The 12306-nt window shown below is 50.5% G+C and overlaps 1 protein-coding gene across 2 annotated transcripts; it reads right to left on the bottom strand.

Moving 5' to 3' along the window:
• Window positions 1-305: 305 nt before the first annotated feature.
• Window positions 306-6795, bottom strand: GHRL (ghrelin and obestatin prepropeptide). Of its 2 annotated transcripts, none has more exons than XM_080821235.1 (4): window positions 4854-6795; window positions 4505-4618; window positions 1258-1366; window positions 306-471 (listed from the first exon to the last, which is right to left on the bottom strand). In XM_080821235.1, exons 1-4 carry the CDS (start codon window positions 4959-4961, stop codon window positions 452-454), a joined length of 351 nt encoding a protein of 116 aa, XP_080677361.1. In that variant the 5' UTR covers window positions 4962-6795; the 3' UTR covers window positions 306-451. The 2 variants fall into 2 exon arrangements, with proteins under 2 accessions (XP_080677361.1, XP_080677360.1); XM_080821234.1 differs by having other exon boundaries at window positions 313-471; window positions 4505-4621; window positions 4854-5810.
• Between the last annotated feature and the right edge of the window lie 5511 nt (window positions 6796-12306).

The following is a 12306-nucleotide window of genomic DNA, read 5'->3' as shown; positions in this document are numbered from 1 at the left end:
CTATGATCGTGCATGTCAGTTCGTGGGTGTGGGCTCTGTTGATGTCCCCTGAAGTTTTTTGGTCCACAGTCCTTGGTGATGGTTACTAATCTCTCATTGTAACTCCACTGTGCTCAGGAAGCTGTGATATTTACAAGAACTGTCTTCTCCCACTACGCCCACTTCCTTTCTTGGTTTCCTATGCGTTCATACCTGCCTTATACTACATAGCCGTCTTTCCTCTTCCCTTGACCGTAGTTTAAAAAAGATTTTTTTTTTCAGTGAAACGTGAAGTTATCATCTTTGGTGAAATAAATTTCTGCTTTGAATGTTCAGCATACAATTTGAATGTTTATTCACTTCTGAAGCTAGTCTACCACTCAGAGCTGGGAGCTGTTGCAGAAACAGTGTAAAAGCAGGTGAGTGCTGCCAAGGTTGCGGGACACACAGGCGGGGCTGGTCTTGTGGCTGATCACTCATCTGCCAGGGCCTCTGAAAAGCAAGAAATCAAGTCAAAATTCCGCATCGGCCATCCTCCCAGTGCCATCGAAGATGGCTTTTCTTCCAGTTTTGATGTCCCAAGTGGTGTGTTGTAGTGCAGGGGGAGGGCCGGATATTGGCCTTGGAGTGTGTGGTGTGTGGCTTGGGCTTGTCACCTGAAAGCTGAGTCTTGGTTTCCTTATCTGCACTGCGGCTTGAAAGCCCTGCTTCTGCTTACCTCACGTGGTTGGTAGAGGGTGGAGGCTGGGGCCATGTTGGTTAGGGACGTGATTTGCGAGTGGTCCTGTACTTCCTTTGCCCGCCCCCCCCATCCCCGATCAGCAACAGATTGGGTGGTTTCTTTCTACATGCCAAGAAGGGATTCACAACAAAACCTAGAAACCTTGGCTTAATTCTGATTGTAGCACTAATTCCTTTTGTTTATGAAGTAAAGTTATCTAGTGAAAATACTTAACATCAAATAATCTTATGCTCTCAGAGTGGGTGTTAGCTCCATTTTATGGTTAGGAAATTGGAGTTCCCTGGGGCCCCAGAGGTAGTTAATGTGCAACTTCTTGAAATAGTGTGTTCCTGGAATACAAAGGCTGTGCTCACCCCACTTCCTAGCCACTCACAAATCCCAGCTCAGGCCGCTCTCCGGCAAACATTTGGGAAAGAGGAATTAGAAGCTTTTTAAGACTGGTAAGGGAAGAAAACCTCTATTATGTCACCCATAGGCTGGGCTCACATTTGGGACTCCAGGGAAACTGAAATGACCTGACTGGGGCAGGGACTTACCATTGGCCTCTTCCCAGAGGATGTCCTGAAGAAACTTCCCCAGCGCCTGGCCATGCTGGTGGTACTGAGCCCCAGACAGCTTGATTCCGACATCAAAGGGGGTGTTGAACTAGGAGGAGGGGCAAGGAAGACCCAGGAGGTGTCAGAGGTCACATGCTCCCAAACCCACTGCCCTCCTAAGGGCAGTGGCTCTGAGGGTCTCAGCATGGGGCAGGGAGGGCATAGGGCCTGTGGCCCAGTGGGCACCACTGCGGGACGGCTCAGCCAGCTTACCCTGCCGTCTTAGGTCAGTTCTTCCTGCCCCTGCCATCTTGAGGAGACTTAGCTTGCATCCTTTCCTTACCTCTAGTGAGGTTGCTCACAGAAGCTGTGGGGCTCCCTAGGTTACTCCCACTCCCCCTTGTAATTTTGGAAGACATAAGGTAGAGTCACCAATGGCAGAATTTCAGGGTCTGGTAGGGAGACTGGGAGGACAGTGGGTCTCTCCAGTGTCGTGGCACTAGCCTGGGTGGTGGTCTCTGGCCCTCCACTGCCTCCCCCGCCCCCATCCCCTGCAGCTGTTCTTCCTTTCCGGAGCACAGGCCTTTCCTTCTTCTGTGGAAAGTCAGATAAGAAGCTGACCTTTCCCTGGAAAGATGCTCTGAGCCAAGTGCTTTCTTCTCTCTGTGCCTCTGTCTCTTCCCTCCTACAGGGAGAGCACCCCATTTCCCCTACTTTCTCAGCACTCTTGGAGATGGCTTAATGATGCTCAGAGCTTTGGGAAAATGGGAGAGAGCTCTCTTCACAGCCACGTCATGGTTTTCACCCCAGGAGGGCAGACAGTAGCAGACAGTGGCCCCTCAGGCTCATCTGTTGCGGATGAGTAGCTGCCTTGGCGCCTGGCACCTGCGTGCTGGTCACTCTGATGTCTGAATGAGTCACTGAGGAATCTTAGTGCTGGGAGGGAGCCTTCGGTCATTGGTCCTTCTGCCCCCTGTCCTCAGACAGGCCTGGAGAGGTTGAGGACTTGCCCGAGGCTGCAGGGGGATGATGGCTGGGGATGAGACTGAGGACTCCCACCCGCCCGTCTGGGAACCTCTTCTGGTCCTGGTTCATGGCGACACCCGGCCTGGAGGCCCTCTGTCCACTGGGCCTGGCGAAGGCCTTGCCTCCATGCTGGGGACAGTTCCTGGGGCTCCCCACCTGGCAGGTACTGCTGTCATTCCCGTTTCACATGTGAGCAAAAGTGCTCCGAGAGGTTATGAAGAAAACAAATAGCTAGCTCCTTGTTCCCTTGCAAACGTTTACCTTCTTCCTTGTCTCCACCGGGAAGGTGGAGAGAGTGGGGAATGACCTGGTTGGGTTTTGAGGGAACTCTGGCCCTTAAGTTCCCTCCCATCAGCCAGTACTCCTTTTTCTTCCTCCCTGCGGCTGGTAGTCAGAGGCCCACGCAGACTTCTTGGGAACCACGTGAGCCCCGATCTGAGGGCCTGCCCGCTGCTGTAGCACCCTAGAACTGGGTGGCAGGGGCACGGGAGAGGCAGCCTGGGAACTCCCGGGGGAGAGGTTTGCTTCTGGGGACTCAAAAAAGCCCATTTGGCCCCAGCGCCTCATCTGTTCTGTCGGGGATGAGGGGCAGGGGGAAGGGATAAGACTTAGTCTCAGAAGCCTTCCAGCTCTGAAAGTCCATTTCAGGGGGACCACGTTTGGGGGAAGGTAGAGGGCCCAAGGTGGGGGAGATGGAACCCCAGCGCCAGAAGGGGCTTAGGGAGTGCGTCCTCAGCCTTGCAGCCAAGGGGGCAGGCCTCTCCACCTCTGGCAGCCCCAGTGCGTCTCCCAGACAGCTCGGACTTCGGGTTCTAGTGGAGGTGGTGGGGGCTGTCTCCTCCAAGGCCAGCCTTCCTGGGAATTGGAAACTTCTGGTTGTCCCAGCCTTACCTTGCGTCACCAAGCTGGCAACACCCCCACCTTGGTCTGTCTGGGCAGACCGAGAGCTAGGCTGAGTGGGGTGAGTGCCAGCCGCCCAGGACTGGCAGTCTCACCAGGCAATTCCCCGGTTTTAATGTGAGAATTTGCAGGACTCGGAATGTGGTGGGTTGGGGATCTTACACGTGGCATGGAGGAGGCACCTGAGGACACCCCTAAGTTCTGGTGAGCGTCAGAGCTTGTGTTGGGAGTTCATCCTCGATAGAAGAGACTGGTGGGTAGGGAGGGAGGCCAGGCAGGATGCGCTCCAGCTTCTCAGGCCAGAAGAGCCAAATGGGGGTGCTCTCGGGCCGCCGTGCAGGCTCTGTTGGCCAGGTCAGAGGAGAAGGGGGGCTCGGGAGCTGGGGTCAGCCCTGACTTTGGGCCCCACCTCTGCCACACACTGGCTGTGGCCCCTCAGGCCCATGGGTTCACCTGTCTGAACTTCCGATCCTCGTCTATACAGTGAGGGCAACAATGTCAGACCTCCTCACCTCACAGGCTGTTGTGGAGACGGAATGGTGTATAATAAGGGTAAGACAGTCTGTAAATGCAGTCTCGGTCAGTGGGCACAAGCGGTATAGTGATCACCATTATTCAGTACTCCCCCATGGGAATTCTGGTGTCACTGCATGGAGACGTCTGTTGCCACCTGAATGCTTGGCAGAGCCATTCCCTGAACCACAGCCAGCCTTCCAGGAAATCCCTTCACTGCCTCTCTGCCCTAATCTCCCCCTTTACTTCCGGACGTTCTCCTTGTCCCATGCAAGATTTGTTGGAGCCTAAACAAGTCCGATCGATCCTGTTTTGTCTACAGCTGGGGATGGTGAGTGGCTGCCAGAGACAGGGTAGCGGTAGCTGGCCTGTCCGGGGTGCTGTCTGGGTACGCTCCTGCCCCGGGGAAGGTCAGAGAGGCCCCTGGGCCAACCACAGAAAACCACAGTTTTCTGTGGGGAAATGTCTTCAGTCTGTGATCAGCTGATTATTCCTCTGCTGTCTGTCTCTTGGCACCACGTTTGCTGACTCTTTTGAAATCACCTGGTGTCGGCTAGCAGCCCTCTACTCCCCTGCTCTTGGCTCCCAGTCCTTTCCCATTCCATTGTAGCAAAGTTACTGTTCTTAGACACTTGCCTCTTAATGGGAAAAGACCTGGTAGAGCCCAGTTCAGAGTCAACTCTCTTCATACTATTTTACATTTCTTAAGTAGTGAGTGAGTGGGTCCCTGTTCCTAGCTTATCCTCCGCTTCCCCCGCCTCCCCCACCCCTTCTATGGTCACAAAAACAGAGCTGCAAGGGAACCAACCCGGATCTCCAGCTCATCCTCTGCCCCTTCCACTTGACTTGTATCTTCTGGGCGGAGTGAACCTTCGAGAGCTCGAGGCTGCAGTTTGGCTGGCGGCTTCTTGGACTCCTTTCTCTGCTGGAAAGAGGTATTCACTTAGGGCCCTAAGCCCCCTTAGACTTGCAGGGCCAGAGCAAGGTGTGAGGCTCTGGTCAGACCCAGAGGTGTCCCAGGTACTCCTGGAGAAAACCGAAGCCCAGAGACCTAGAGCGACTGCCCAGGTCACAAAGAACACAACTGGCTGCGACATGGCAAGGTGGGAACAAGAGACCCCAGTCTGAATGTGGGGCTTTGTGGGGAGACATTTTACCTGGACTTTCTGGTGTTCGGGGCTCAGGAAGCTGGAGCCCGCCATGGCCAAGTCCATCCAGAGCACGCTGAAGAGCAGCAGGCTGCACAGGGTCCCCAGGGAGGGCATGGTGTCTGGCGGGCCTGGAGGAGAGAGCGTCTTCAGGCTCCATGCCCTCCTGTCTCTCCCTCTGGCCCAGACCTCGACCGGGTAGGGGCCCAGCAGATGGGATGAGGGGACTTGGCCCTAGGATGTCCCTGCTGAGTAGAAGCTCTTCCCACCCCTCCTAGAGGGGCTCCTTGTGCCCACCTCCCCCAGGTAGCGAATTGAAGGATATGTGCCCCCTACTCCCAAGCTGTGCGGCAATGGGACTCCCCATATTTGTCCCAGGCCCCCAGGAGCTTGTGCCAGGTTTCTTAATGAAAGGTCATGAGGCTGAACCTCATGGGGATTTGGGGGGATCCAGCTGTCTCTGAGCAGCCAGGTGGCCCCGAGTTTTGCAGTGTCCTTACCCCTTGGCTCAGATGGGCCTATGAATGGCCCGCGGTCAGAATAAGTTAAGCCCATGAGCCCACACACGAAGAGTAGAGAGAGTGCCTACCTGAGGCTTCTGGTGGGGTGGTGGCCAGTGGCTGCCTGGTCCTTTTGTAGGAAGCCCTGTGTTTGTTTTAAACTAGCAACTCCGTCCTAACTTCTCGTGGCTGCTTTACATTCCTCGGGAACTAAAAATGCTTGTATGCTCTGGGTGGAAATCAACAGTGGAGGTCAAAGGCCCAGAGAGATTGCTGGGTTGGCTTGGGCTGGCGTACCTGCTCCAGCATCCCCAGGTGGGCCCTCCCTGGGTTCAGGTGGGAGAGAAGTTAGTGGCTTGGGGTGGGGGTGGGGGGGTGCGCGGCACTAGGTGCTAGGCTAGCTTTGCTCCTCTCTGCTTCACCGCTTACTCCCCCTTCTGAAATTCCCTTCCTTCCTGGGTAGAACGAGGGGATGGCCACTTGAGTTGTAAGCGCTTGTCCAGCCCCGACACGCTGTTCTCTGTGACTGATGCTGCTCTGGCTCCCACAGCCCTCTGGGGCTCATGCGGGGCCTGGCTCCTGTAATTCTCCTGCTGCCCCAGCCAGGGCATTCCCACGATACAGATGAGGAGTCTGCTGGGAGGGGTGGCAGCTCAGGCTCCTGACTTGTCCTTTCCAGGGAGCAGGGCTAGGGGTCATCTCTGGCAGCAGCTATGCCCGTCATTTCTTCTGGGTGGCACTCGCTGAGCCGGCTTGGGGTTCCTAACTCAGGAGTTGGCTTGCCTCCCCTTCCCCCAGGGAGGCTCCCAGAGGGAAAAGACTGGACCCGGCGGCAGAGGGGCCGTGGCCCAGGACTGGCACAGGTGACTACTGCTAAGTTGACGGGCCCCAGGCAGGCCATCAGGAATCCCCCTTGCGCCAGGGCGACTCCTTAGAGTGGCTTTGAGGATGACCTGAGGTGATGGTGTGCAAATCCTTCATAACCTCTGAGATGTCCTGCACGTGACAACCCCTTGTGTTCCGGGCCCGCAGGGCTTGCAAGCATATGCCACGGTCCCGTGTTCTCGGATGGAAGTTCATTAACGTCGTGAGGCATTCCTTACCCATCTGGAGAGCTCCATCTAACTGGATGCCCAGGCGGTGACTCCTAAGGGCTGAATGAATTGTCTACCCAGAGATTTAGCATTCCTGAGGAGGAACTCACTTCAGGCTAGGGCTGGGAGCTGAGAGGTTAGGAAGGGCTCCCTGAAAGAGGCAGACAGTGGAGATGGAGCAAGCGCACCCCCGCAGGCAGAGTGGTGGGAGCCAAGGTGAACAGAAGGCGTGGGAGTAGAGCAGTTGGGGCAATGATACGAAAGCTGGCTGCCTTGGGTGAGGGTGTCAGTGGGGGAGGTTGTCAGGAAGGGCCTAGAAGGTAGTTCAGGGTCAGATTCTGCATGGCCTTGAAGGCTGGTGCTAGCCCAAGGAGTTTGGGCTTTATCTGCAGGAGGGAGGCCCCTGAAGGTTCTTGAGCAGAGGAGTGACAGAACTGTAGAATACAAGAGTTGGAAAGACCTTGAAGAGCTGGGAGGCCGACTGTTGATTCCACTGAAGGAGCCTTGAACACCAGAAAGGCCCCACTCTCCTCAAAGCCACACACCTTCAGTGGCAGTGCCAGCTTCCCAGGTTCCTGGCTGCTGGCCGGTGCCTTCCCTGATAGGCCATCCGGATTCCACAGCAAACATGCTGTTCTAGGGAAATCCGTCTGTTCTGAGTGGGGTGGGTGGGGTCAGAGGAGCCAGTTAGGATATCGAGGCAGTAGACAGCTGACCAGCAAATGACCGGGCACCCGACTTAAAGGGGGGCACCGGGCCCTTGCTGAGACTAGGGACAGTGGGAGGGGCTGGACGAAGCCCCTTAGAAGTACCTCTTGCTGGAAACCATCTCGCCAGCCTGCCACGGGGGCTGGAATTCCTCCTTGAGCCCCAGCAGAATGCAATGGTGTCACTAGGAGACCTTAACCCTTACTGGCCACCTGAGCTTAGACCTCTTGGCTCAAGGGTGTGGAGAAATAGGGAGTTCTCAGAGAAACTTGCAGCTTTTTCAGAGCCTCTTCTCCCAAAGCAAAACCAAACAAATCCTGCCCCCCAACCCCCCAAGCCAACTATGGTGACCAGGCACCTGCTGAGTCACGAAGCCTTCACTTAATCCTGACCCTGGAGGCGTCTGAACACAGGATCTGCCAGTGTTGATCTTAGATAAGGCCGCCAGCCAGCAAACACCCCTGCTCGCTCTGTTATCTTTGGGGAACAGAGAGGTGGCCTGTGTGTTGGAAATGACTGACACCACATACCACGGAGTCGAGGCTGGTTGGGGGAGGAAGGAACATCTGATGGATGCCAGAACTGTTGAGGAAGGAGCCAGGTGGCACCCAGAACTTTCCTCACTGCCCACTCACAGTCGTGGGAGTGGGGGCAGGTGTGGGGTGGGGAACTCACGTATATCGGAATCAAGAGGAGTTTGGAGGAAGATGGTGTGACTGGGGCGGGGGTGAGGGGTGGGGAAGGACTAACTTTTCCCAGGCTCATTTTCCTCTTATTCCTTTCAAGTGTGGATAACACCAAGGCTGGTTTGGCCCCTCCTTGTCCTGTGTCTTTCTCAGAATTGCGCAGGTACTCAGTGCACATTGCTTCCTCTGGGCTGCTCGCTGGTTGGTGATTTCCTTCCCATTGTGGGGCCTTGAGGGCCTGCCTTAAGAATGGGTAAGAAACATTTATCATCTTTGAATTAATTGCTGTATGTAAATGGTATCTGAGAACCAGTTATCTTTATACACTTTCTACTATACTTTCATTTCTACTGACAATGAGTTGGGCTTTGGTAGCACTGATTTCATCAATTTGACCAACCCTACATTTTTGGGATTGTAGAAGGGTTTTTGTTTTTTGGTGATGGGGTTGCAGATACGGTTTTGTTTTGTTTGGTGGGGTTTCTTTTTTGTTCTGGCTTCTGTAACTTTTGGATCAGCATTGTTCAATAGAAAATATCAAGTCAGCCTCAAGGAGCCTCATAAGTAATTTTTAAATTTCCTAGGAGTCACATTAAAAAAATGTAAAATTGAGGTGCCTGGGTAGCTTAGTGGGTTAAGCCTCTGCCTTCGGCTCAGGTCATGATCCCAGGGTCGTGGGATCAAGCCCCGCATCGGGCTCTCTGCTCAGCAGGGAGCCTGCTTCTCCCTCTCTCTGCCTTCTGCTCTGCCTACTTGTGATCTCTCTGTGTCAAATAAATAAAAAAAATCTTAAAAAAAAAACCAACCAAAAAAGTGAAATCAATTTTAATATACTTTATTTAATATATCCAAAATACCAGTTTGATATGTAATCAATAGAAAAGTGATTAGTGGGATATTAGACACTGGTTTTTTTACTAAATCTTCAAAATTCAGGGCACCTTGCATTTTCCAGCACAACTCGTCACAGTAGCCACACACATGCTTTAGTAGCTGCATGTGGCTCGTGGCCACTGCACTGGACAGCCAGCTGTAGATAATCACAAGTGTCATTTTGCAGCTTGTATAGCCTGAGCCACGCTCTTTCATGCCTCCTGCCATCCAAGCAGGGTCTTTCCCACTGAGGCTTCCCATTCTCCTGCCATCATGGAGTCTTTTCCCCATCTTCAGTCTTACTTCCCATCAACTTCTGCTCTCAGCATAAAAATATGCCTTGGTCTCTAATCCTGGAAAGGACTGTTTGGCACTGGTCCCCCTTCCCCACACCCTATTTAACCTCTAGGCATAACTTCTTTCCCTTTTCTTGTATCCCGTCCTTAGTGTGCTCTGGCCCCTCAAAACTCGAGTACACGCCCATCTTCACTGTGCTCAAACTGTTTTCCCCGCATTGCGGGCAGTGTAGCTCTAGTTCAGGGACCACTGAGAGCCCGGGGATCTCGGGCTGAGGACTTTATAAGACCTTCTGATGTCATCTGCTGGGTGCGGGTCTGTGTTGGGCTGCACTGAAATTGTGGGGAAGTTTATTAAGAATGCTGTTTTGGGGGCGCCTGGGTGGCTCAGTGGGTTAAAGCCTCTGCTTTCAGCTCAGGTCATGATCCCAGGGTCCTCGGATCGAGCCCCAAATCGGGCTCTCTGCTCAGTGGGGAGCCTGCTTCCTCCTCTCTCTCTCTGCCTGCCTCTCTACTTGTGATCTCTGTCAAATAAAAAAAAAAAAAAAAGAAAGAATGCTGTTTTTTTTTTTCCCCCAAATGCTTGATCCTTTAAATCTGATGTAATAGATTTTAGATGAGTGGGGCCCCAGAATCTGAATTTTTATAAGTTTTAATTTAAATTCGTTAGTTAATTTACAGAGTAATATTCATTTCATTTGTACAATATAGTGATTCAGCACTTCCATTATGTCCCCTGGTGCTCATCACAAGTGTCCTCCTTAACCCCCATCACATATTTCCCCCATTCCCCCCCCCACTCCCCTTTGCTAACCATCAGTTTGTTCTCTATAGTTGAGAATCTGTTTCTTGCTTTGTCACTCTTTTTCCACCTTTGCTCATTTGTTTCTTAAATTCCACATATGAGTGAAAATACATGGTATTTGTCTTTCTTGGACTTATTTTGCTTATTAACATTATACTCTTGAGTTCCATCCATGTCCTGGCAAATGGCAAGATTTCATTCTTTTTTTTTATGACTGAGTAATATTCTGTTACAAACACATATACCACATCTTCTTTATTCACTCATTAGTGGATACTTGGGCTGTCTGCATAATTTGGCTATTGTAGATAATGCTACATCAGGGTGCACATCTCTCTATCAATTAGTATTTTTGTATTCTTTGGGTAAATATGCAGAAGTGCTATTGCTGGGTCATGGGGTATTTTTTATTTTTAACTTTTGAGGAAGCGCTATACTGTTTTCCAGAGTGGCTGTACCAGTTTGCATTCCAACCAACAATGTAAGAGGGTTCCCCTTTCTCCCCACCCTCGCCAACACCTGTTGTTTCCTTTGTTGGTGATTTTAGCTATTCTGACTGGTGTGAGGTGGTGACTCACTGTAGTTTTGATTCACATTTCCCTGATGGAAAGTGATGATGAGTATCTTCGGTGTCTGGTGACCATCCGTATCTCTTCTTTGGAAAAATGTCTGTTCATGTCTTGTGCCCATTTTCCTTTGTTTTTTGGGTATTGAGTTTATAAGTTCTTTTAATTAATTAATTTGACAGAGAGAGCGCGCATATGCTGGCACAGTCAGGGGGAGCGGCAGGCAGAGGGAGAAGGAGAAGCAGGCTCCCCACGGAGCAGAGAGCCCATTGCCGGGCTTGTTCCCAGGACCTTGGGATCATGCCCTGCATTGGGCTCTAAGCTCAGAGGGGAGTCTGCTTCAAGATTCTCTCTCTCCCTTTTAACCCCCTACCCCCACTACTCGCTTGTTCTTTCTCTCTAAATAATCAACCTTAAAAATAAGTTAATATATTTTGGATACTGATCCTTTATCAGTTAATGTCACTTACAGATACCTTCTCCCATTCTGTAGGTTGCCTTTTAGTTCCTTCACAGTGCAGAAACTTTATTTTGATGTAGTACCAACAGTTTTTAATTTTGTTTCCCTTGCCTCAGGAGACATACCTAGAAAGAAGTTGCTATGGCCAATGTCAGAGAAATTACTACCTGTGTTCTCCTCTAGAATGTTTATGGTTTCTGGTCTCACATTTCATCTATTCTGCATTTATTTTTGGTGTGTAAAGTATGGTGTAAGAAGTGGTCCAGGTTCATTATTTTGCTTGTCAAGTTTTCCCAACACCTTCTGTAGAAGAGTCATTCCTTTCCACTCTGGATATTCTTTCCTGGTTTGTTGAAGATTAACTGACCATATAATTGTGGGTTCATTTCTGGGTTTTCTGTTGTTTTCATCGATGTACATGTCTTTTTTTTTTCTTTTGTGCCAGTACCATACCATTTTGAACACTTCAGCTTTGTAATAAACTTGAAGTATGGAATTGTGATGCCTCCAATATTTTATTTTTCAACATTGCTTTGGCTATCTGGGGTCTTTTGTGATTCCAGTACAAATTTTAGAATTGTTTGTTCTAGCTCTGTGACAAATGCTGTTGGTACTTCGATAGGGATTGCACTGAATATGTGCTTTGGGCAGTATACACATTATAATGATATTTGTTCTTTCAGTCCATGAGTGTGGACTTTCCATTTCTTTATGTCATAAATTTCTTTCATCAGTGTGGTATAGTTTACAACGTACAGGTCTTTCACCTCTTTGGTTAGGTTTATTCCTAAGTATCTTACTGTTTTGGTGCAGTTGTACATTGGATTGATTCCTTAACTTCTCTTTCTGCTGCTTCATTATTGGTATATAGAAACGCATTAGGTTTCTGTACATTGATTTTGTATCTGGTGACTTTACTGAATTCACTTATCAGTTTTAGCAGTTAATTTTGGTGGAGTCTTTGGTGAGTTTTCTGAGTATCATGTCATCTGCGCATAGTTAAAGTTTGACTTCTTCCTTGCTTATTTCAGTGCCTTTTATCCTGTTGTGGTGAGGACTCCATTACTGTGTTGAATAAAAAGGTAAGAGTGGATATCCCTGTCTTATTCCTAACTGTAGAGGAAAAGCTTTCAGGTTTTCCCCTTTTAGGTTGATATTAGCTATGGTTTTAAAAAAAAATATATATGACTTTTATTATGTTGAGGTATGTTCTCTCTCAACGTACTTTTTTTTTTTTTTAAAAGATTTTATTTATTTATTTGACAGAGAGAGAGATCACAAATAGGCAGAGAGTCAGGCAGGGAGAGGGGGGGAAGCAGGCTCCCTACTGAGCAGAGAGACTGATGTGGGATTCGATCCCAGGACCCTGAGATCATGACCTGAGCCGAAGGCAGAGGCTTTAACCCACTGAGCCACCCAGGCGCCCCTCTGAACGTACTTTGTTGGTGGTTTTTATCATGAGTGGGTGTTGTAC

This window comes from Martes martes (assembly GCF_963455335.1).
Source record: "Martes martes genome assembly, chromosome: 1".
Lineage (NCBI taxonomy): Eukaryota > Metazoa > Chordata > Mammalia > Carnivora > Mustelidae > Martes > Martes martes.
Note: the sequence above shows the minus strand (reverse complement) of the source record. Positions and strands in the feature narration are given on the sequence as shown.